Source organism: Caloenas nicobarica, chromosome 21 (assembly GCF_036013445.1).
Source record: "Caloenas nicobarica isolate bCalNic1 chromosome 21, bCalNic1.hap1, whole genome shotgun sequence".
In the NCBI taxonomy this organism is placed as follows: domain Eukaryota; kingdom Metazoa; phylum Chordata; class Aves; order Columbiformes; family Columbidae; genus Caloenas; species Caloenas nicobarica.
In genome coordinates this window covers 4,771,111-4,796,989 of record NC_088265.1, presented here as the reverse complement: position 1 = coordinate 4,796,989, position 25,879 = coordinate 4,771,111, and the positions used below count along the sequence as shown (strand labels likewise).

General features: G+C 43.7%; 1 protein-coding gene across 3 annotated transcripts in view; it reads right to left on the bottom strand.

The window, feature by feature from the left end:
- LZTR1 (leucine zipper like post translational regulator 1) overlaps nucleotides 1-25,879 on the bottom strand; it is a 33,036-nt gene that overhangs the window by 1,702 nt on the left and 5,455 nt on the right. For all 3 annotated transcript variants that reach the window (XM_065649485.1, XM_065649486.1, XM_065649487.1), the window contains exons 8-19: nucleotides 25,636-25,775; nucleotides 24,290-24,491; nucleotides 12,922-13,032; nucleotides 12,032-12,124; nucleotides 10,981-11,076; nucleotides 9,688-9,871; nucleotides 7,251-7,420; nucleotides 5,902-6,058; nucleotides 4,376-4,502; nucleotides 3,152-3,301; nucleotides 2,882-2,987; nucleotides 1,663-1,743 (exon numbers count right to left, since the gene is read on the bottom strand). In XM_065649485.1, the coding sequence (XP_065505557.1) occupies nucleotides 1,663-1,743; nucleotides 2,882-2,987; nucleotides 3,152-3,301; nucleotides 4,376-4,502; nucleotides 5,902-6,058; nucleotides 7,251-7,420; nucleotides 9,688-9,871; nucleotides 10,981-11,076; nucleotides 12,032-12,124; nucleotides 12,922-13,032; nucleotides 24,290-24,491; nucleotides 25,636-25,775 (1,617 nt within the window). The remainder of the gene's footprint in view (nucleotides 1-1,662; nucleotides 1,744-2,881; nucleotides 2,988-3,151; nucleotides 3,302-4,375; nucleotides 4,503-5,901; nucleotides 6,059-7,250; nucleotides 7,421-9,687; nucleotides 9,872-10,980; nucleotides 11,077-12,031; nucleotides 12,125-12,921; nucleotides 13,033-24,289; nucleotides 24,492-25,635; nucleotides 25,776-25,879) is intronic.

Below are 25,879 nucleotides of genomic sequence, written 5' to 3'. Positions count from 1 at the left end.
TGGTGTTATCCTGCCCCGGGGACGCTCTGCGGAGGAACAGATCGGGCGCCCGTGCAAACACTTCAGAACAGCAGCTTTATTAGGGCTTTCGCACAACGCTGACACACAAAAGCCTGAAACCACGTTGCCCAAGCCAGCAAACCTCTGGGAGCAGCTCTTCAACTAGTGCTCTTACTGCAGGGAAAACTCCTCCGCAGTCCAAACCAAGACCAGCGTTAATCGGGCTGGAAGAACAGGAGATCCCAGTGGCCATAGACCCCGCCTGCCTAAGCTGCGACAATCCCTGGGCTGACGCAGGTAGAACATTTCACCCCGCAGCAAAAGTTTGTGCCCAGCCACATGGTCACCCTGCGCCGGGCCAAAAATCACACACTGAAGCCTCTCAGGCCAAAGAAAAACATTGCGTCATTAAGATTTCTTCGTGCACATCTGCTTGACAGTCTTCCAGCCACATGTTGATGAAAACTGTTCTAAACAGTCAACAGTTTAAATAAGAAACATTTCCACATATCCTGGTTAGTGGGGTACAACTGAGTAACGCCCTTCAGCTCAAATCTCGTTTTCTGACATGTCGCGATGTTTGAATCGCGCCAACGCGTTTGTCGTCCTGTGGCCTCCACTGGGAAGTGGAGACCGTGAGGTTCCAGCTCTCGGGGACTGTGACACATTGACCCCAAACCCGGAGGATGTCCCAGCCCCCCGGTCACCCTGTAACCGTCCTGGATGCTGCCTCCGCTCTCCAAGCTGTTTATGCATTTTCAGTTATTTCTGAATGCAAAAAGCTTTACACTTGGGCAACGTAGGGGTTTAATAATGAGCGTGGATGCCTCCCTCTGTCTCAGCTCTGGTACAAACTGGAGCCAGCGCTGCTCTCCTTCCCCACGGCCAGCGGCGGGAGGATTGCGAGTTTAAATATATAAATGAGACCGAGCTACTTGAATGCTAACGAGGGAATTATTATCAGTAAGCATGTTGCATCCAGAAATCCCAATTCCTACGATTTATCTACCGATTTCAACAATGCTAGTACGTTGTGCGATGAAGTGGTGACATGCTGGGAAACTCTCGTGGAGGGATCGTATCTCATGGAACAATGCGATGACAATTCCCTTATTCTCTCGAGTGAGCACAGGAATATCAGCACATCAGGCTCTTGACCTTTCCTGTCACGAATGCATCACCCCACGTATCAAAACACGGAAGCTACAGAAAGCCCAGCCAGGACATGGTAATTTGCCTCTTGAGCACATGATAATAAAACATCTATGACAGAGAATAATTCAAGAGCAATATGAACAGCACACTCGTAACTGCTAGGGAGAGATTTGTGCCCTTGATACATGACAAACTTATCATCTTGCTGCACACGCAAGAACCCAACGATGGCATGGCACAAAATTAACAGCTGGAACAAGTGGAAATGGAAGAAATTCTGGGTAACTTCTGCTTTGGAAGGTCTTCACATTTCCAGACCAGGCTGTTCTAGTCTTTTTTTTTTTTATTTCTAGTGTGACAAGTGTGCCTAGCAGACTTGTGAGTGCCAGCGATATGCAGCCAGCTCTCAGCCGTCTCACAAGAATGAAAAGGATTCCTGTATTAAGGCGTCTTTAACCAATGCAGAGGACAGCAGCTCCCAAAAACCCCAGAAAAGCTGGAACCAACCTTGATGAACTGGTGCACGATGATGTGCAGGCAGTGTCTCTTCATGTCCAGGGCCTGCGTCTTGTCAGCCGCCTCCAAAATCTAAAGCAAAAGCAACGATGTGATTTTCTTTCCGCGCAGCTCAGACGTGTGGTGCACAAACACTGTTCTGCCTCAGAGGAGGCAATTTCTCTGAGCTAGGGAAACGTCTTATCTTCATTACAAACGTGAATCTTTTCTGAACTATTCAAAAATTAGCTTTGGATTTAAAATGTGTGGAGTCTTCAAGAGATAATCAGTAGGAAACTGCAGATGTGTTGCAAAGCCAGGTCCCTGAAGTGCCCCAGAGAGACTGGCATGGGCAAGAGCCAAAAGCAGTTAATGCTGGAATGGATTCTCCTCGTGCTGCAGTGGGTTTGGTCTGCCTGCCTAGTCGGTGGCTTTGTGGGCTTTCTTATCACAGAATATTTTTTGTTAGCTTAAACCTCATTGCCAGATCCTGTCAGCATTACTGATAAAACAAGACCAATGTCACCTGCACATCATGGTTTGCCCTGGTACAAATGTCTACGGAAAAAAGGGTTTGGAGTTGAGTGCTCAGCACCTGCTACATCTTAAAAAGCGCTGTAGAGACACTGGTCTGCAGGGGGGGATGAGCAATATCTGCTGCACACCTCAGCACAGGAGCACAGTGGCACAAAGAGCAGGTAAGGACGGAGCTGCGAAGGCCACGTTACCCACGCGGGGCCGCTGGCATGAGGAGGTTTGTGCAGTCGCAGCGGGTGTCACCTTGGAAGGGACTCGCTGGACCTGGCCCTGGGGTACCAAAGCCCCAAGGAACGTGATGGAACTGCAGTGATTTGAGGGCTAACTGTACCAAATGACGATACTGGAGCAGGGGCCCAGTAGTGCAGTTGGACGTGAGTGTCGCCTGCAGAAGCAGACAGGCTGCAGACAAGCACAGTGTAGGACAAGCTGCCTATAGTCCTGCATTGTATTCTGACATTTTTACATTTTTACATGCGCTCTTAGGCAAACATGACCCTAACTCACTGCATTCAAACACTTCCCTACACAAATCCGCTGTGGCTTTACCTTAGAAGTTACACACCTTAATAGTCTAAAGCTTCAAGTAAGAATTCTTCTTGAAAAAAGAATAAATCCCAGGCCCACTTGGTTAGACCCTTTGTCTTTTCTGTATCTATGGCAAGCAACTAATCAAAGCCACCTGGGGACATACCTGGAGCACATTCTCCACTGTGACATTCATTTCCAGATTTTGCTTGCAATAGGCCTGCAGTCTGTTATTGGAGAAGCCGTAATAGTAAGGTGCAGCAAAGAGGTAGCTGTTAATCTCATTAAGGAAAAAAAAAATGTAAGGCAAAGCTAACAGCACTTACTGGAAACACAAATGCCATGATGGAGATTCAAGTGCTGTGTCTGTTAACGCAAACGTGACTAATAACCCTCCAAGCTGGTTATCCTTCAGTTACTTCACATGTAAGGATACAGGGAGTCTTCAGGAGGCATGTTCACCTCTCCATAGTAGATGTATCTAAGCATCGATTCAAATGCTTGCTTGCTGGGAACCATTTCGCCTATAGAAATATTCACTTGTCCATCTTCTGGCATGAAGGAGCGGAACATGGCTTCAAAGTAACTGATAAAAGAAAGAAAACTGCTGTGAGACATTCTGCAGACAGATGGTTTAACCCAGAGTTGTTCTGAGGCTGCTCTTAAGCACTGCAGCTTCCAAAGCTGCAAATTCAGGTGACAACCTTGGCAAAAACGCTGCTAACTTGTTGTTTCGTGTATGTCTGCCTGTGAGAGAACTCCAAATATAATCCCCATAATTTCCATCAGCACTACCTGAAATTTGTCTCTGTTTCTTGAAAATTAGGACACATGGTGCTTTGATTTTTGTCTAATTTGCATAAGACCCAGTACAGAGCTTAAAGCATTATGAATTTCCTTGCTATCTACAGGCTGCCAATCATGCAGAGTTGTTTTAAGAGCTGTGAAATGCTTCTGGTAAAATACCACAGTAACTAATACTGAATATTATTACTGGGACTGGAAAAAAGAAATTGTGACAGTATTTGAAAGAGAAATTTCTGTGAACACAATGTCTTGCAGAACATGAAGGTGCAGGTACACAGAACACACAAGTGAGGGACAAACCCACTTTATCCACGTACTGAGGATGGAGAACAGTTCCCATCTTCAGATGGGTGAACTATTATACTTGTCTCTGCACCAAGTACGGGAACAATCTAGTCTCTGTTATGCACCATTTTTGTTATGCTTATTCATACCCTGTCTTAAATATCAGCAAGTGAGAAAAAGACTCAAGTTTTGCATGATTCAAAATGGATGTTCACCATCAGAAGATTCCTTCTGTTGCTTTCCACTTCACTGAAACTGCCTTATGCTTTACAAGGTTTCTCCCTTCCTGTGGTTTTACAGATTCTTTTTCTTGCAGTGCAGCTACTTATACATCCTCTAGAGAACGTCTACGGTTTTAATTTCCTCCTATCTTTCCCTGCTGGGTATCAAATTGAAAAAAAAATTTAATCACTTACAGGCTTATTACACTCATTGCACAAAGCTGCATCTTACACTTTATGTGGATATAAAGCTCCTCCCTGACTTCTAAAAAAAGCAAGTTGACCCACAGACTGCACAGCACTGAATTTCACAATCTTAGGTACAGTTTTAGTGAGCAGTGACGCACCTGGAGCGGGCAGCTAGGATGGCTTTATGTGCTGGCCATGGGTGGCCATCTAGGAGAAGGATGATATCACAGAATTCAGTCCCAGCTCCTTCTAGGTACGCCTTCATGTCCTGAATTAAAGACGTTCCTGAAAGCCAAGGGAGCGAAACAGTTAAAGACGTGACAGTTCCAGGTGGTATCAGACTAATCATCAATCAAACTAATCCATGGCCAAGTCGTAGCTCCAGCCCCTCTGTCCTTTGGGACACCCGGGGTGAGCGGGAGGCAAGTCCTTCCTCAGATCTTGGAGCAAAATGAGCTTTGTCCTTCCCCATCGTGATCCATCGCCAACTGAAACGAACCTGCCAGCTCTGCTGTCCAGCCGCTGGCAGCAAACACTGGCCGTGCCCACACTGAAAGGTGTTCTCTATAGATAAAGAAATCGGAATTTTCCCCACTCTTTTCATTATTTCCATCCACCAGGAATATTAAATTTTGCCTCTTAGTGGAAAAGCTTTCCTCGAATTCTCCACAAAAAGCTTCTTTTATCCCACATTTTAATTAACCTTTGAAAAGACACAATAGCTGAGAGATACAGCAAATTCAAGTCTGATCCAAACTCACTGGTATTTTCAGTTTTTTGCTGTTCCAGCTGTAGGTAAAGAAGCTGGCTCAGCCGTCTGCCCACCGCTGCACCTCTCCCTGGGACACACGCCAGCCAAGGGCTTTCTGCTTGACCTTCCAGGCCTGGCCTCCCCATCTTCCTCTCTAGCCCCCAATTCTTTTTGTGCAGTATTCCAAATATATACTGGCAATGCCTCTGCACTTGGTGGCCTCAGCCAATTTCATTATTACATTCTGGTTTTTCTGTGTCAGGATGGTAAAATCTTGCATAAGACTAGTCCCAAATCAGTCCTTGATGAATTCCATATTAAAACTGTGAATCAAATGTTCTTCTTCCAGCACGACCACAGAAATTAAAGGTTTGACCACTAGTACAGGTTATTTATCTTCTCAAAGTCTTCTCCCCACCTTCTCTTCCTTTCTTTCTGTTAACTTTTCTTGGTTAATTTTTCCATGCTTATCTCTCGCCCTCTCCCAGTAAGCTCCACCTTGTCAGCACTGCCTTACTCACAAGATCTTCCCTACTCCTGCTCCTTCTTCGGTGAAAACTCAGCTTTGTTACCTTGGTTATCTAGTCCACTCAAACTGCAGGTCTGCTGCCTTTTCTTGGAATTGTTCTTTATACCCTTCTGATCCTTCTGCCTCTTCTCTCTCTCAACAGAATCAGGATATTTTATTGCAAGAACATGACTATATTTAACGTGACCTTTCACGGATTTTGGTGGGATAATGTTCTGACTGAAGCTCACTGGAAAAATAACCAGCGTGTCCTGTCTTAGTCTGGGAAACAGCCTAAGCACAGTTATACCAATTGGAGAACTGGTGCTCTGCACTGGTCTGCTTCCTAGGCTGCTTTAGACTAAACAAACCACTAGTAAAGCAAAACCAGCACAACCAATTACTTTATAAAGCAGAAAAGTTACCAATGTCAAGCGGCTGATCGGAATGTGTTCGAACAGGAGGCTGCTGCTTTCTCCGCACAATCTCCACTATGAGGGATGAAGAAAGATGCTCAAACTCCTTCATCATTATCACTTGATTAAAATGTGACTCCTTCACCACAAAGTTCAGGCAATGTTCCTTAAAATAAAAAATAAATATCGCAATATTAACAAAAATTTACGGTTTACTGCATAATTTATCCTACAACATCACATAAGCGTTACCTTGTTCCAGCCATCCTTTTCTTACGACCCTCCACAGGGATTCTGCAGCTGCCACTATCAAACAACTAAGTGACTGTTTAGGCTCCTACTTGAATGGGAAATTCAGGACGATTCTAAGCATCTAGAAAAAAACCTGACTAAGAAATAATAACAAGGAAAATACTAATTTTCTCCCATCCAGCTGCTCGGAAGCTTTCTAAAATAGGAATCTCAGGAAACGCTGGAAACCTCATGGAGTTAACTAAGATCGGTTGCTATCTCATAACAATTCTTCATACAATTAGATACCAAATTTAATTTAGAAGGATGAAAAGACTTAACAGTATCCATTAAGGGTACAAATAACTTGCAGGGTTTCCTTGTGTGGATTTTGCCGTAACCTTTTCTATAAAGGCTGCAAACAGTCTCAAAGAGCTTTTGTAGGTTCTTGTACGACAAACTTGCCAGAAAACTCAGGGTGGTGGAAAGGTGACAAACAAACCAGACCTAATTAGCACTAAACACCTAAAAGAATAAAAATTGGCACTTCATTCACCAGTGTGAGCCAAGGCGTTTCCCTCAGAACACTTGCATAGGCAAAGAATATAATCGATACCAGCTCACCGTGAGTAGAAAATTCACCCAAAAAACCAATTACCACTGTCCAAATGCCTGAAAGCCCTTGTCCCACTACAGAGAGAGGAAGAATTGCAGACACATTTTGTTTTTCAGTAGAGTGTTTTTCAGATCAAAAGCATGAGAACAGAATTTAATTTTTCAGCAGAACAGGTGAAATAACCTGTTAGCAGTTTCTGTTTGAAACAGTGGGACCAGAAAATGCACGAGTTCCATCTCGCTGCGGTGAGAGTGAACTGAGCGAGACAAAGTCACTCTGCCCTTTACATTCTACATGGCAGATACCCAAAAATATCAAACGCTTCTTGAAAAAAACCTACATAATATTCATGAGCAACTTCAGGACAATCCACTCTGACACAACTCAAGCAACTACAATTGTAGGAAAGGGCTGAATTTGCAAAAGCTGATAGCTTCTGCAAAACATTAGTGACACCAATTTTATTTTTAAAAATTTCTTATCAGTTACTTTGTATGCAAAACGTGATTACCTTCAGCTGATCCAGCTGAAGCTTGTTAGCATTTTCACACACAGTGAGCACATTCTGCAGATCTACAGATGCTTCAATGTATTGAAGGCAGAGCTGTTCCAGTCGAGAGAGCTTGAAGTTTAAGGCTAGTTTGTATACATCCATGATAAGTAACACATCCTGCACATGACCTGAAATTACAAGAGAGAAAAATGCTGGAGAGCTTACAGAACAAAAAGAGAAACTTTTCTTATAGTATTTTTTTTTACATCAACTCGAGCAGTTGGAATGGTAGAACGGACAGGGATTGGAGCATTTATATGGAGAGAAAAATTCCATTGCTGGTCGGACAAAATCTGAGCTGATACTAAAAACAGTTTCGAAATTGAGGCATGAAAGAGCCACCCCAAAATTTGGACAAAAACTTTGTGACGATCTGGATCACAATTTTGTAAAACCCACAAAAGAAAGTGAAGGCTCTAAAAACACTGACGAGCTCCAAAGCCGGCAGCCCCGTTTTCCCAAGTGCTCAGCTGCCAACAGCTCTGCTCGGGTCCCTGGTTTTAATGCAGTATTAACAGCAGCTCCTGGATTCTGACAGACCCTGCTGAAGGCGCCGGGTGCTTGTGCGTGCCCAGATCGGAGGCTGGGCCAGGAGAGGCGGCTGAAGAACCAGAGGGGCAGGGGGACCCTCGCAGGCCACTGCAATGGGGCTGTGGGACACGACTCAAGGAATAACCCCCCACAGCCTCTGCTGTCCTCACAGATCTCTGGCCATCTGCTGTAACTACTTTTTGATAGAGAAGAGCCACCAGTGTCCCTGGCACCAAGAGGGCCCCGTGTCCTGGCGCATCCAGCACAGCAGGGCCAGCCGGGCAGGGAGGGGATTGTCCCGCTCTGCTCTGCGCTGGGGCGGCCTCACCTGCAGCATTCACTGTGTGCAGGGCTGGGGACACAGGAGAAAAGGAGAGAAAGCTGCTGGAGAGTGTCCAGAGGAGGCTACGAGGTTGGTGAAGGTTTGGAGGGGAAGCCGTATGAGGAGCGGCTGAAGTCCCTGGGTTTGTTCAGCCTGGAGGAGACCGAGGGCAGAGCTCATGGGGCTGCAGCTTCAGCAGGGGAGCAGGAGGGGCCGGGCTGAGCTCTTCTCTCTGTGACAGTGACAGACCCCAGGGAATGGCAGGAAGATGTGCCAGGGGAGGGGCAGCTGGACATGAGGAAAAGGTTCTTCACCCAGAGGTGCTGGACACTGGAACAGGCTCCCCAGGGAGGTGTCCCGGCCCCAACCTGACAGTGTTCAAGAAGAGACTGGACAACGTCCTCAGACACACGGTGTGACCTGTGGGGCGTCCTGTGCAGGGACAGGAGCTGGACTCCATGATCCTTGTGGGTCCGTCCCAGCTCAGGACATTCTATGATTTCATGTCAGGTGCCTTCCCTGTGTCTGATCAGGCCCAATTCTGTGAGCTCAGGCTGCGGAGGGACCCCGAGGTGCTGCCCTCTGAACCGAGAGGAATGACCAGGAACACAAATGGTCAAGACGGGACCAGTGGAGGGTCCCGGCAGACGGGCAAGCACCAGGGAGAACGTTTGATGGGGAGAAGGGTCACAGGCTGCCTGGGAAGCCCGTAACAAAGGGAAGAGCACAGTGGGATCATCCCTTCTTTGGCATGATCTGTCCTGCAGTGAGTGCAAAGATCAGTGAATGTTGGTGGACGTCCATGAGAAGGTTCTCTCACCCCCATTAATTACGCTGGCTCCAAGACAGGCCACCACGGGAAAGCCTTTGGACAATTGCATACAAATTACTGTTTTCCTGAGAATTATCTTTTCTGGCAAGGAAAGATCCCATAACAAAACTGAAGCAAAGCTTCCAGCGTTAGGACAGATGTGATTTGTTCACAGCAAAAGAGAGCTGAGAACTCAAAAAGCTCTTTTCTCTGGGAGCTGAGAGAGCTCTGGCTATTACCTCCCAGCTTGCAAGTGTTCTTAACTCAGGGATATTCAATCTATGCATAAAATGGATTTTTCCTTTCTTGAGGCATCCCTTCGGATTGGCATTTTGAAATGATAAATACTGGCTTGCTCCACCTTTCTGTGTGGGCTCAGTTTGCAATGGATCAAAACGATACCAGAAGAAGGAAATAAGGCAACCCAGGACACACGGTCCTTCCAGGCAGGCTGCTGTAGTGCTCAAAATACCATGAAATTTTTGTTGGTGTTTTTTTTACACCTTTTGGAAAGATCAAGAACCTGCTTTTCTTTGATGTTTGAAAAAAATTACAAAACACCAAAGCACTGTTAGTATACATTGACAGAAATCTGCTGGTTTTTTAATCTCAGGTAAGTAATTAAGTGCTTAAAGCAGGATTGATCATCTGCAAATGCCTGATCCTGCTCTGTATCAAAATAAATGTCTGCTCCCCAGTTGCTAGTACTTTTTTTTATTCTACTGTCCTACCTTTGCGAGGGTATTTTATTTTATCTGTGTACAGAAACTGCATGAGCACCTCGAAGGGCTGTGCCTCGGCCTCTCGGATGGGCACTTCCAGCAGCGGCTGCAGGCGGCACAACTTGACGTTCCCCCCAATCCCATCCTTCTGACACGTCACGTGTCCCTCATCTTCAATATCTTGCTTTGATTTCTGAGACAGAAAAAACCCACTCAAACATGGTAATGAGGCTGTTGTAAGCTCACGCTTGTTACTATCAAACCAGAGGAAAGATCCTTCTCATTTACTGTACAAATCTTCAAGACCCAAGTTCTCGTTATCTTCAAGATAATAAGGAATTCGTATCGCTTAGACTGACTGGTCCACATCCTGTGACAACCATGGATCAGAACAAACGTGATCTGCTGGACAAAGCTCAAAAGCAGGAGCTCAGAAAAAGGGAGGAATGGATTCCACCCAGCTCACATTTCTGCCCTCAGCAGGAACAGCATCTCTCCTTGGAGAAGGAACAGGACCCGCAGAGCCCTGCCTTGCAAAGTCGGAGCTCAAAGTGCTGCACACAAATAATTTAAGCCACTCTGTTACTCACAGAAGTATTTTAGGCCACTCTCTTACTTTCAAGTTTCACTTTGACAGCCTTTCCCTGCAGCCTTTCCCAGTGAAGATGGAGGGCTGGGGTTGGCAAAGTAATTAACTAAGGAGTAATGAGGCATCTATATGTCTTACTGCAGGTTGTGTGCTACCACCTCCTCGACAGCAATAAAACCTTTGCTGCTGAAAAGCTGTAAGCAGTTAAAATTAATAGACAATGAACCACTGGCACCAGACCTTCATTCTGGAAAACAAATCAGGAAATACTAAGGGAAAGGGCGCAGAGCCAGCCTCAAAACTTTAACACTGCCTTCCCTCTAATCTGTTTCACCTTGCAGACCATCCCCCAGGACATGCAGCTTTCACTCTCCCCAGAGTGGGGGTACACACACCTCCCCAGGGGTGTTCCACAAGATTAGAACTCAGACAGCTACGAGAGCTCCCAAGAACCACACCGTGAAATCCAGATAACTGGATTAACTTTGGCTCCTCCACGCTACGCTCCTCGCCTGGTCTGATATACATGCAGTAGCCTATGTTTAATGCTCATTATCCTCTTCATTTTACTTGCCCAAGAGCATCTTAGCATCAGATACTGCTCTGGTCCTACATCTGTCTGCAGATATTACCTTTTTCCTAACAACCTGATTTCCAAAATTGGGTAGAATAACCATTACCTTGCCACCAGATCACTCTTCTAAAATATTCACCTGTTTCAACCTCTCCCTTGCCTGGATGATTTTCTTTTTCAGCCACTTGCAGCGAGCTGTAACAATTGCAGTGTGCCCTCGAACTCGTTCTTCCTTCTGTCAAAGGCAAAGGAATAACACGTCTTAACCTTTTATTCCCAAATCACATGGTGGTGGCAGATGGCAGAAGCCATAGAAACCTGGGCTGAACTCCAGGTTACTATACATTTACTTTAAGTTAGAATCAAAGGCAACTTTGCATCTGCTTTGCACATACAGATGAAATTCAACACCTATTTTCCCTACAGGCTAATGGCAAACACCACTTGGAAAAAGTCTTTGTTACGTTCACTGAGTGGAAGCTGTTGCATAGGTTCAGTGTCACAGATTTTGTTTCTTATTGTTCCATCTGATTTTTGGTTTAATTTTCTCTTTTCAAAACAGCAGTGTGTTTGTTTCCTATCGTTCTTCGTAATCTACTTCATCTGTTGTTGAGGATCTGTTAGCTGATCTCTGCAAAGTGTTTTATAACTTTTTCTTCTTTGCAAAAGGAATGCTGCTCAGTTCAAATTTCTTATATTTTTCTTGAGAAAAACAGGTTCTTTTAAAAATTTTATAATTGTTTTCATTCCTAGAGACTCATTCCCCTGTGCTGCTTTTTCTCATTCAATTTTAATTCAGTAATCAAAAATGGCTCCTGGATTCATACATGGATCTGCAAACCACTGTCCCGCTCCTTCCAGGTGACACTTGGGAGCTCGGAGTACAGAGATCATTAGTATCTTTTTCATATTGCAATTATATATTCTGTGCTTTGATAAATTTGGGTTATGTCTCGGTGATCCACAGATGTTCTTAGTTTAAACGTTTATTCTCCTTTGCAACTTTATAAATGTATCTGGATTAGCGCAATTTACTAAACCAGACAGGTATCACTTTCACCAGTGACGCTGCTCTTAAAACTCATTCCCAGGGTTTCTGGCACAACCATCAGACAATTTGCTTTTTCCCAGCAAACATCCAACACATGCAGCAACACCCCCGTTGGCACCTTCTCAAAAATTTTACTCACCTCTCCCAAAACAAACTCCAAGTCACTGAACTGCCTGTTTTCCCATAATCTTCCGTAATCTTCATGTAGAGTGCATTTAGGGTAACACGAAAACTAAAAAAAAAAAAAAAACCCACAGAAGACAGAATTCATTTCAAATGGGTATATCCAACAGCACTGTAGTTACACATGCTATCACTGGATTTTCTAATTAACTTGACCTCAATGTAGCATATAAAGTACAAAAATAACGAGCAAACCAAACGCACACAAGGGCTCCCTCTGTGGTGAGGACAATGAAAGACAACACAGGGTAATGCAGAGGAATTGGGTCTCTCAACAACTTGCAGATTTGGTGGCTACGAGTCCCACCTGCTCTCAGGACTTGCCTGAGGGTCCCATGCAATAAAAATAAACTTGAGTGTAGAGAAGATTTGACCTGGTGTGAATATCTTGAAATTTAAAATTTAAAATCCCAGTAGTTACTGGGGGGTGGGAGGGCGGCGGAACATAAAACTTTGGGACAAAATGCTCTGACCCAGGAACCCCGAAGCTGACAGGACTGGAACAGACAATTTTCAGTTAAACATCCTGGCAAATCCATCTGATAGACTTTTCAATCATTTGTCAAAATAAGTTGTCACAATCTCTGTTAGAACTTCAGGAGGCACTGGAGAGCTTGGCCTTACCAAAATGCCTGTCCAGGCAATATATCTCAAAAGATTTTAAAGATCTACAATCACCTTTGGCAGCTGAATCTGGAATGCAAAGGTTTCCTGCAGGAAGGATGCGAAACGAAAGCCACGGAGCTCAGTGTGAGCCAAAGCAGAAACTCTGGCACATGCAGGGACAGAGCAGAGGATTCATGTGGAATTGGGGCAGATGCTTGAGCAGGTTTATCAGGGAATTACCTGGAACCTGTACATTTCTCCACTTCGAATGTTATTGTCCACTGTGCCACCAAAGATGTACATGGCATCCGAGATAACAGCTGCGGCGTGGAAGAGTCTCCCACTGGGTAACTAGGGAAAGAAAAGGACAAAATAGGTGAGGGAATAAATAAAAGTAACTTTTTTTTTTTTTCCTCCTAAGAGCCTGCAACAGAACGACAGTTGAGAAGTGAAAAATCAGTGTAGTCTGAAGTGACACAACCGCTTGCATCTTAATCACAGAATCATAGAATAATTTTGGTTGGAAAAGCCTCTCAAGATCATCGAGTCCAACCACCCCCCCAGCCCTGGCACTGCCCCATGTCCCTGAGAACCTCATCTCCAGCTGTCCAACCCCTCCAGGGATGGTGACTCCACCACTGCCCTGGGCAGCTTGTTCCAATGTTTCCGAGTGTATCCACAATTTACTTTCCAGTCACATTTAAAAACACCTGTACATTGCACTTCCTGATCAGAATGGTATTTACACAGTGATCTACGAGCGTTACAAAATATATTCTTTACCCAACTCAACGCTAAGTTTTACACAGAAAAATAAAACGCACTTCTAGAAATAAACAGATTCTGCAAACGTGATCACTATACAAACTCAGAGCTTATTCTGCATATTGTCAGGTACGTGAAAGGTGAATGATCATCTATCCCCGCAGGATGCTGAACTCCAGGTTGTAAATGCGCCTTCCCCGCCGCTCGCTGGGGCTGCACCATCTGGCCGAGCAGCCCCCCTGCAATGCCCGATTCTGCACAAAACCCCGAAATTGGAGATGTTCACAGAGCTGGCACCACTGAGTCACGTCTCCTTTCTCCATCGTGCCAGGTCCACAGAAAATAAAACCGCCCCGCGCTGCACCAAACCCCAGTTATTTATAGGACCAAAGGATCGCGATGGAACAGCAAAACCAGATGATTTTTGAAGCGGGAGGGAGTCACTGCCAGTCAAAGCCACAGGGACCCTCCTGCACGGGACAGACAACATCGTTTTTAGTCGTTTCTTCTGAGGTTACACAAAAGGTATCTCGTCAAATCAGCGCATCCCACTGGGGTATCTCCCATAAAGTCTTCAAGTGGTGATCGTAGCTTCAATTTTTTATTTCCCAGTTTCATCAGGCTTGTTTTGTCTTCCAGGCAGCAAATCTCATTAAATCTTTGCCTACAAAATCAAAAACCCTCTGGTATAAGAAATCTTCTCTTCTTGTACGTATTTATAGACACCACTCAAGTAAACTCTGACATGAAACAAGAATATGTTTATCTGGAGAGACATATTTTCCAGGCACCCACACTGACTGGCATTTTTCATTACCACCGAATTATCCCTGTTACCACAGCATCACACAACGGTCTCATTTAGCTCGTTACTCACCAGACTTTCCATGACTTTTCCTTTTCTTCAAACTACAGCCTTTAAGGATACAATCCCCCATGCAGGAACTGGGACTTTTTCCTCTCTCAGCTGTACTAACCACAGATTGGGTGACCTTAAAATTCACATTTGCCTGCGCCGGTTTAACAAGCCATATACATTCCTCTGGATAAATGTGATATCCCCTTTCTCCAGCATATTTTACGGTTATTTTATAAAACAAACAAACAAACAACCAACCTTAAACTTGGTGCTAATAAATACTGTGATGGGAAGATTATGGAATAATATTGATCCATTAGTGCATTCCTGCAGGGCCCCCGTTCAATACCTCTCCAAAAGAGGATGAGATTACTGTCAAATATCATCTATTTTACATGGCCTCCATTTGTTCTTAGTAGTAATCTCATTAAATAAGATGTACTGACTGAAAAAACCCCCATATTATAGAAGTTTAAAAATACATCAGTGACCTTTATCAACTGGACCTCCAACCTCATCCCAAAATATGAAGTTTGATTGCCAAGACTTGTCTCCACATAACTAGGTAGGTTGATATTAGCCGTATTATAACATCTCTCCAACCAAAACCAACCAAACAAAAGAACTACTCTGTCAGAGATCAAATGCAGGCCACCTGGTTTATACTTATTCAGGTCATTTTCCATGTCTTTTTTATTTTAAATAAATACTTTAGCTTTGTTTTTAACTGAAATAATTCTCAGTATTCTCTAGCAGTTAGTTGGGTTTAAAAAGCAGTCATTGTGTTTAACAACCATGGGGTTTTTTTTAATCAAAACCACAGCATTTTCACAATTGCTGCCAGAAAGGAAACCTGAATCATCTGAATCTTTAACCAAGTAACACCATACTTGCTAGCCACATGTTATTTAACTCGAACAATCTGTAAGGAACGTTCTAACGATGATTTTTAATTTGTAATGGTTGGTATCAGGATGATCAGGGAACCAGAGCTGTGCCACTTACTAGTAACTTAAGCGATCAACCAACCTACTTTTAAAACACACGTAAAGAAATGTAAAATATGAAAGGACAGCCCAGAAGAAGGAAGTTCAGACAGGGTTTATCACAACACTGTGGGGCTGAGGGTTTCAGCGTGTTTGTGTTGCTGAATCAGAAGAGCAGAATTCAAGGCAGCACAAACCCCCATGGGGTGACGGTGACTCTTGCCAAGCGGGGACATCCTGATGCCACCTTCGAGGAGAACACTCTGCTGTCCCAGGAGCAGCGCAAACCAGGGCAGCTCGGTCCTCCAGAGGAAAATATTCAGGGCAAGAAGGGTAATAGAGCATAGGTTTTATATATATATATATATAGGTTAAGGAGCATTAACAGCTGGAGGGACACGCTAGGCCCCATGTTCCTCATCCACCAACACCAGACACCCAACACCTGCCCCATCTTGAATTTTTTTATCTCTTTTATCTCTTCAGATAACGACAACCCTTCCCTGATGTACCTTAGTGTCAATATTCCAGATAACAGGGTGAAAATTATAAAGGGAGCCATTACACCATGGAGCCAGGCCTGCGGTGGGTGTGCTTAACAACACATATCGGTATAGCTACGGTAAGGTCCTCCTGGTATAATAACTACTACCTAAAACCAGCACTGTGCAAACATCTGGAGTCTCGCAGGTGAGATAAACTGCGCAAAACTCTCCTTTTGGTTTGCAACAACCGTAATTTCAGTAAAGGTTTCTGCTGGCGTAACTCCAGATGGTCGGGTGTGAATCCAAAGGGCTCCTCCTCCTCACCCCCAGCGCACACAGGCATGCTAAAAATCACAACTAAGATAAATACATTCACCTGCCAGTCAGAATGTATTTGTCACCTCTAGATCCTACACTTACCTCTCAATCAGCGTGATCTCCTTACTTTATTAGCAGTGCCTGACAAAGGGAATTTCAGATTCAGTCCTGACACCTCTGATGACCTGGGCTGGCATCTCTCTCCGCGATACACTGCCCTGTTTCATCTGTTGAAGTGGTTTTTCTATTTAAGGTTAATGAGATTTGCAATCTGAGGCTCTTTCCAAGCTGGAATCTTTGCTCTCCAGAGCAGATCTCATCAGTCACCTTTGCTTGCCTCTCAGCGTTCCCTTCCACAGGGCCAGCATGATTCCAGCCATCGCTTTCAAAATTCAAGTATTTCAGGAGTCTTTAAGTCTCTTTTTTTCCCACTTCTTGTGCTCAAAACTTACTCCGTGTCTTGTCTAGACAGCACAAATTGAGTTTGTCCTGTTATGATCATCAGGGTTCTGATTTGACTTACAAATCTGTGCATTAGTGTTGCTTCTGCCTGTGCTGCAGCACCTACCAATCATTCAAATAGTTGAGACTGCAGCCCTGAGCATCATCTCTGGGTCTGATTCTACGTACTTTGAAATAAACTTAGTTAAACCTGTGCAAATCCCTACACAAACTAGTTGATGTAAATGTTAACCTCACCAGGAATATATTCAGCTTCACCTGAAGTCCTTCATAAATCCAGTTGAATCAATGTAAAAGTAAAATTAAATCAAATTAATAGTTTCCACTCAAGGGTAAATACTAGTTTTCTATATGCAATTTAGAACTTGCATGTACAGAGTCAAGGCTCAAATGGTTCTTAGATTACAGTTTAAGTTGAAATGGCTCACCATAAATTTCAAGGAGAGAAAAAATATATACAAGGCTGGAATTTATTTCTCTCTCCTAGAATAAATTTAATTTGCATTTTTGAAGTCTTTTTCACTTCCAAGTGTTGCTTTATTTACCTCTGAGTCTGCTGGGGGGGGGGGGCGGTGGTTGAAATCTATGCCGAAATGCCGAAATCTAAACCAAATACATCCCGAGACTTTTTTAAACCACGTTCTTCCGAGGGCAGGGAGGGAGCTGCTTCTGGGGCAGATACTCTCTCAGACACCTCTGGATGGGACACCTGGTTACAAGATTTAAAAACAACAGTGTGTAAAAGTATAGATGGGAAGCATAAGAGCCTGGACACGGAGCAGGAGTCCCCCTGCGGCTGAAGCTCCAAAAGATCGCGCCTGTGTATCTGAAATATCCAGAATCAGTCCAGAGAAAGTACCATGGTCTTCTGTGGAGTTCATCACTGCGACTGAACAATTTAACCTAAGTTTTCTCCTGTGTTTTGCAATGACGGAGGTACACCACAATTAAAATCTTAAGCATTAATTGCTTTTTCTCTGCCCTTTTCCTCCCCTGCTCGTGGTCCAGGGGCGGCTCTGCCATACCAAAGTCCAGAGATCTGGGTCAGTTACAAAAATGTAACTCCCCTGTAGTGAGATTCACTCTCTCGGCTCTGAAGAAGTTATTAGCTCTTCTGTCACTGCAGGCTGCAACTACTTGTGTTGTTCTCGGTGTTTATCTTTTCTCTCTTCTTCATTACTCAAAGAATTTCTAACATGTTTTCAGTGCTTCTTCAGCTTGAAATTTCAATGCTATGCACAATATTAGGAAGTAGCTAAAATCAAATCCCCTGCAGTTGTTTCCAAGCTCTTCTTTCTCATTCTCTGGGCTTCTCAGAAGCCTTCTTATATTTGTAGAATAAAATTGTAGCTGTGTAACTTTTAACTGTCCTCACCCTCACACATGAATGAGCAGCTGTTAAGGAAGCTGATCGTTGCACTGGACTCCAAAGCCAATAAAGACGCTCTCAGATCCGTTTCACAATCCAGGAACATTGATGAGCCTCTCCAAAGCCACTGAAAACTATAAGTCAAAATGAAATATAAAGACCTAGAGCCATCAACAAACAAACCTGGTGAACCAACATAAACTGAAAGGTAAAAAAAATATATCTATTTTTCCTCTGAAGGTAGAAGAAAACTCCAAGTTTCAAGAGGCCCAAAGGAGCTGTCACCACTCGTAGCTGTTTATACTCAAGAGATGCTTCTCCACTATCATACCAGGCAAGAGCATAAAACTCTCAAGCAGATGGGCAGACAGAGCTTTGGAGATTCATTGGGTTCAAGGAGGTTTAAGGATTTAAAATGTTTTCACATGCTGGGTGTAGAAAATCTCTATGCTCTTCAGCCAAAACTGGAACAGACTCATTTTAGAGTGAACTACAAGACATAGAGCTCTGCAAACAAACAGAGGAGGAGAAGGCAGATGCTGAAGGGCTTTGTTCTGCCTTTCCAGAGATGACAATTCCTTCCAGACTATGGGATGGACTCGTCTATCCCAGCTTATGGCTGTGGGTACCTGAGAGTAGACAAAGTGCTGTTTATAATCCATGAAGCACCTATTGCTTTTGAAAATCTGGCATGATACAAACCCAGGAACACAGGAGCAGCACCCAGCCGAACACAGGCCAGTCAACCAGACCTGCAACCCCAGGAGGTTGTGGAGCAAACGCTCCTGGAAGCGGCTTCCATCCCATGAAGGAGCTGACTGGGAATAGTCAGCGAGGATTTCCCAAGGGTCAATTTTTCCTGACTAACCTGATCATTTCCTACAAAACGCTGAAAGGCTTCATGGATTAGAGGAGGGCACTGCGTCTGTGGTTGATACCAAAGTGTCTGGAGCGGTTGAAATGCTGGAGGCTGTTGTTCGAAAGGACTTACCCAGGCTGGAAAAATAGGCTGATGGGCACCTTGTGAAGTTCAGCCAAGGCAAATGCAAAGTCCTGCCCCCAGGACAGAGCAATTCCCTGCAGTGCCACAGGCTGGGGACTGGCTGTCTGGAAAGCAGCAATTAAGATCAAAACCTGGGAAGCTCTTAAGATCAAAACCTGGGAGGTCTGGTGGCCAACAAAGCTGAAGAGGAGTCACCACCGTCATCCCAGTGAGGCCAACAGCACCCTCAGCTGGATCAGTGAGTGTGTAGCAAGTGTGTAGGGATAGTGTTTTTCCTCCCCTATTCAGCACTTGTCAGAACACACCTGAAGGACTCTGCCCCGTTTTGGGCTCCCCAGTACAGAAAGGCATTGACCTATGGGGTGTTCCAAAAAGATGGGACCCAATTCCAAACTGGATTCCATTTCAATTCGGGTCCATCTTTTTGAAACACCCTGTATAATTCATCAGAGAGGATCGGGCACAATTTAAAGAGCAAGTATTGCCCAATCCAATTAACATGGCTCAAAAGATCATATACTGAAATCTAACAACAGATGACAAACATCAAGCATAAAACACCTTACAAGACTTGAGGTAGTACTGAAATGGAGCATTTCTTTTAGGAAAACTTTCTTCTTAGAAAATATCAAATCCTGGTTTTGTAGTGCAGAATCTACCAAAAAGCTCTGGTAAAATGTTCCAATGAATCATTACCCTCAATCTGTAAACTTTTATTTCCTTTTCTTTTTTAGTCTGAATATTTCTAGTGTCAACTTTAAGCCACTGGATCTAGTTCTGTATTTTACCAATAGATTAAAAGGCCAGTGAAGAATTAATTCCCTAAAACTTCCCTAGAAGAGACTACACTTCATGGCTGGTCACTGCGATTCCCCAGCTTTAATCACTTTCAGATTTCTCCTCTGAATAATCTTCTCAATTTGTGAACGTGAGATGTTGAGATATGATACTGGAAGATCTATCTAACAGACACAGAGGTAATGGATTTATGTTACTAAACAATACCACACAGTGTCGGTGTCTGGAGCCAAGAACATCCTCAGCACTCCCAGCCATGTCACATCCAGGGAGCTCGTCTCACTGCCCACAACCACCAAAGTGTTTAAGTCGCTGTTTCCAGAGATGCTGTAAGGGAAATTATTAAGCACAGACCACACAGCCAGCTCTTAGATGTACGACTTTACACACAGACTGAAATACGTATTGTTTGTGCCCACCTCAAGAAGAAATCCAAATCACTCTGACTGTTATTTTAATCATCACTCGGAAAAACTCTGGAAGATTAGTTAATATTGGGTGATTTGCTGTTTTCTTTCAAAGTCATTGACAAAAGTTTATAGCAATACAAGAAGAACCAGTCCCTAACGGACAAAAGCAGAACAATTACTCCTCATTAAAAACCATATTTAATATCTTTCAGTAATCCAACTTTATACCCATTTAATGTGAATCATGTTGAGACTTTACTGTTCTAATTTCTTACTGGTAAGTGAGCTACAGAAATATATTCCTTCTGCCATTCATCACATATGCATTTTGCTTTCTCTGAGAGAATTCTGTAGAATTCTGTAATAAACATCCCTCTGAAAGGACATGAATGTAGACCTGACAAACTGATACCAAGCTCCACAAAAACCTTAACTAGAATTACTCTGATAACCAGGTTTTTATAAATACCAACACTTTCAAGATATCTCTCCCCAGCTTACTGAACACGAACTTGAAAAGGTCACTGGTTTGAAGATCCTAAATTTACAAAAAATATTTTCAAAACAGGATGCAAGTCTGAACATTACGTATTATTTATAAACATAAAAAGTATCGGTCTCCTCTTTGGACCGTGAAATGCTGCATTTTCTGTCTCCCAGCAGAACATGAGACCCTGACAGCTCCACTCCCCACATCTGAAGGCAGATCTTGTTAGGGGCCTCACTGCAGGAATTCAGGGGTTTATTCACATAATAATATGTTTCTTTTGCCTGAAGATACCTCAGTGGGTGTAACTGATCCCTACACAGGGAGACCGTGGCAGACTCATGAGTAAATCCTTTTAATCCCTCTTAGCTGCCCACAAACCACGTCACTGCAATCCAGCTGAAGAAATCCAGAATGGTGCCTCAAAGCCAGAGAAGGTTCCCCACACATCAACCTCCCTTTTTGCTTATTCAAAGAAAAATTAAGAGCTTTGAAAGTCAGAAATTTTTCCTTCTCTTGACTTTGAAAGGCCTAATTGTGAGACTAAAATGTTTCGCAGGCTAAGTTGGAGAGATTTCTCTTGTTAACTTCAGGAGGGACAGAATGCTCGGCAGGACCTGCAGTCGCTGGGGAGATGACGGTGATTTGCCAGGGAACAGATATTTTAACTGTCTCACACACTGACCTTCTTCACGTATTGTGAGGACAAAGAACTTTCTTCCTCCGACACCTTGTCCCCCGTGAGGCGCTGCCTGTTGCCAAATATCATCTTTAATTCTGTGGAACTGTGTCCACAAACGGATGCGCATCCCTCCCGGATCTCGAGCTGCTCTGAGGTTCCTGCAACGCACTCTGCTGGTGCACAACCTGCGACTGCTGCCTGCACGTCCGTCCCTCTGTCTGTCTGTCTGTCTGCTGGGAAGCAACTCTGCAAGACGGGGCGTTTTCTCTCTCGTAGCCTGCTGACTTTTCATGCTGTTTCAACCTTCTATAGAAAGCCAAAGATATTGTGATTTCAGTAGGAAAACTTAAGGTCAGCAAAAAAATCTATTTAAATTATTATTGAAATCCTCTGATAGCCCTGGAAAAAGGAAACCCAGCACCTCGGGAAGCTTTGGCAGCATTATGCAAGCAGGACTCAGATGTGATATTTTAGTCTGGCATGTGTAGGTCTGAAAAGCCCAAATTATGACCTGGATCACTCTGAAAAGCTTCTCAGAGCTGTTTTAGTCTTAGTTCTGATAACAAGAATGACAGGAATGGCAGCAGTCGCCTTCCTGCAGCGTGAATATAAAAAATCTCTTTTGTAAAGCTCCATAAAAATCACCACTGAATTAATAATAGCTCCATCAGCACGAAGCCTCCTGATTTTGGACTCTGGCAGCTTCACTCACTCAATGCTAAACGTCCAAAAGAAGGAAGAATTAAGAAAATACAACCCATGATGATAAGTATGAAAGTTAACCCAGCTACAGTGCTGTTCAAGTTGTAATGCAGCATTTCTAAGACCATATAACATAACACAGAGTAATCCATATGCCATACAATTCATCCATTAGAAAAAGAGGAAAAAGACCAACTCTAACAAAAGCCAAGAGAGATTATTCTGCTGCAGGGTAACAGAGGCCACTTCACACACAGCAGGACTCTTCAGGTGCTGGGACAGCATTGCACTCATTGTCCTCTGCTTTGTTTCAACTTAATGTGAATAATTTTGTTCAAAGATAGGGACAAGAAAGGAAATTTCAAGTTCCAAGTGTCCTGGGAATAGTGTGGGATTAGAGACTCAGTGCCAACGTTAAAAGACTTTGCCAAAAGCTCATGGAAACTTCAGGAAGACAATCCTGAGAAATGATCCAGTTATCACTCCAGAGCCCAAGAAATCACTTAAAACTTATTTAAACCACCAAAAGTCTCTCGGATCTTGCAGCTAATCAGTCTTTTAAGAAAATTCACTATCACGTGTGCTTCAGTCTCCCTTCTCATCTCTACAAAATCAGTCTCTAGATGCCATAACTGTGAAAGAAACTTCAAAATACAACCCACGCAACTGACAGACAGATAGACACCTGCCTGGGGTTACAGAGAGACCAAGAGCTCTGAACATGAAGGGAAGTCCAGCAGGGGGTAAGTCAGGTAAAAATGCTGTTTTACAACACTCTCAGGAGCAGTTTTGCTGCCAAAAGCGATAAGTAGTCGTACCACAAAGGACGAGTGACTAAGGAAGCCTTAAATGTCAAATGATAACGTTGGTAGGAATGGAACAGGATCTACATTCCTGAAGGCAACTCTTTAAATAAAGTCACAGATGCAGTTTTATTAATTTCATGTGAAAATATATCAGCTTTGCAAAGCATAAAACAGGCTACCATGAAAGACTTTGCTCAAATAATTTTTCAAAATGAGGCCCATATGCGTTGTTAATTTAAGAGCAGTGTGTAAATGGTATTTTCTTCTTCATCAAATGCTGAGTTACGTCTTTGCAAACAAAATAAAATACACATCACGGATGTGAGCACCTCTGTTGTACCAGCTCTGGCAAAATTAGTACAACTGGTTTTGATCCCAGTTCATGTAACATTCATCTCTTCAAGGTACAACCTTAATCTCTGCCCTTCTCCAGACTGCACACAAACATCAAGTATTTTTTCCCTGCAGATCGGGTGACACACTCTAAACCCACTGTTAAATCAGCTGAAATATCTTAACATGGCTTAAGGTAAAATCTATTAAAATCAACAAACACAGTCGACGTAAGCGTTCCAAATCCAGGAAAGACACTTATTAGTACAAGCTTCAAGAAACGTGTATTTTTGTGCATTCTGGGAATTAAATGGTCAGAAGCCACTGAAGCCACATTTACTGGAATGTGAACTGAACTGTGTACGGAAACCACGCAGACCCCCTGCACCTGAAATACCAGGTTATCCCAGAGACGGCATCAATGGGCGCGCTTTGAAAAAAAGCGACATTTTATCATGCAATCACTGCATTTTAATGAATAGCCCATATTAACATGTTCATCATATTTTATTTTTTTTAAATTTTCTCATTTGGGATGTTTACCTGGCCCTTGGTGGTCTACTGCCTTTTTACAATATGTTCACATAAAGAACCTGTGTTTTTAAATTTATATATCTTATTAATGCAAATACGTTCAAAATAGACATTTCTGAGCCTCCCTACGTTCTCTATTATGATTTTACAGTCATACCTTTATAAGCAAACCCTTCACACGTGGCCTAAAAGAGAAATGCTGTTCTGTATAATTACAGACTTTATGAGATTTTACGCACACAGGCATTATTACAGCGAAACAATCAAAACCTTGTCTAGTTTCGAATTCTGCTTCAAGAGCATCACACGGCGAACCACAGAACCACTGGTCCGCACAGTGAATTCTTTCCTAATCTGATTGACTCATAACTTGAATTACAAGTGTTTTATGGCATTTCTTTAAACAGCACTAAGAAAAGTTTTAAATGCATCAACACTGATTTTTAAAACTGTTGCCCACGATATTTCAGCTGCTTAACCATTGGTGGGAAGGAACTATTACTATTTAACTAAAAGTCAGTGTCGTTGTCAAAAACGTGTCCATAGCCTGAGAGGAAAAATGGGTTAAAAAAAAGAGCATGAAAGGAAAAAATGAACTGAATGTTTTACCTCGCTGTCCGGGCTGGGCTGGATAACCTCCCAGGTCTGCGAGTCCACGTCGTAGCAGTGAAGCTCATTGGGCAGCGTGTTATCGGCAGCCCCGCCGAACACGTAGAGGTGCCGGTCGAAGGCGACCATGGTGTGGCCATAGCGGCGCTGGGGAGGAGGAGGGGAGCCACGCAGCAAGTGCTCGGTCGGAATTCGCGTCCAACTGAGACATTAAAAGTGAAAAATGTTTACAATTAGAATCACAGAATAGTTTGGGTTGAAGGGCCCTTCCCAGCTCCCCCAGTGTCCCCCCAGCCATGAGCAGGGACATCTGCACCAGCTCAGGTTGCTCAGAGCCCTGTCCAGCCTGGCCTGGGATGTCTCCAGGGATGGTTCAGCCACCACCTCTCTGGCCAACCTGGGCCAGGCTCTCACCACCCGCAGGGGTAACAATTTCTTCATTTCTTTTCTGCAAACTGAGTTTTTTTAACCCTCAGATTCTAAGAACCTGCATGAGCACAGACAATGACTAATCCTGCAGATTTCTCTACATCAGCTCTGTGTTGCTGAACTTCTAACTGAAAACATGACAAAGGCAACAAGGGTCCATAACCCAGACATATTTATGTAAACCCTGGCAGCTCAGTGACCACAACTTGGAAGGGAATCGGTGACCTATTATCACACATTTTGACAGGTAACCCTTCTAAACAAAGGGCACCATTCTGATACCATGTCTCATTTTGATAAGGCATCGCTCATTCCCTGTGGTAGCACAATTTCAGCCAAGGTGTGGAGGCCGCCAGCTGCCGTTTCAGTTCTGGTTCCACTTCAGCCAGTGACCAGACAGACCAGGTCCTCAGGACAGACCAGTGCGTCTATTCTCACTTTTTGGCATTTTTCCCCCATCAGAGTGGCCACATTTTCAGAGCAATGGTGACACTTTGAGCAAGTCACACCAACGCCTCAAACTGAATACTTGAGAGTGTAAAAGATACTACAAATTCCACATTTCCCAGCGATTTCACTGTGAACTGGTATTTCACAGGAACTCTGTCCGGTTTTAATCAGGTATTCGAATAACGACCTGTAGGAAGGTAATATTTGGCATCCCGTTCTGAATACAGTAACCTTTGTGCTTATTGTTTAAAGTGAATCTATAAACTTTGTTTGTCTGCTGAAAAAGACCTGGCTGATGCACGTGGCAAACACAAAGTCTCAATAAAACCATCTACATTTTTGTCTTCTCTGCCCTTCCTCATCACGAGATGCAGCGCTCTTCCTCAATACACTTAAGTACGTGCGTTTCTCATCTGAAGCAGTCAAGGATTATGTGGATTTTGCGCAACTTAACTGTCTGCACTTACATCTTTTCCTTGAATTCAAACTGAAAGAGATTATTGGTAATCTTTGCTCCACTCTGGCCAGAGAAAACAAACATCTTGTCTTTGCAAACAGCCACAGGAAAATTACAGCACGAAGGAGGAATTTCGCCGCTTTGCTCAATCTGAAAGATAACAACAGTTCAAAATTTAAAGTGTACCATCGTAGCACCCAGCTGCACGTGTCGAGTGTGCGGCAGGAACGAGCAGCACATCGGCAGACAGACAG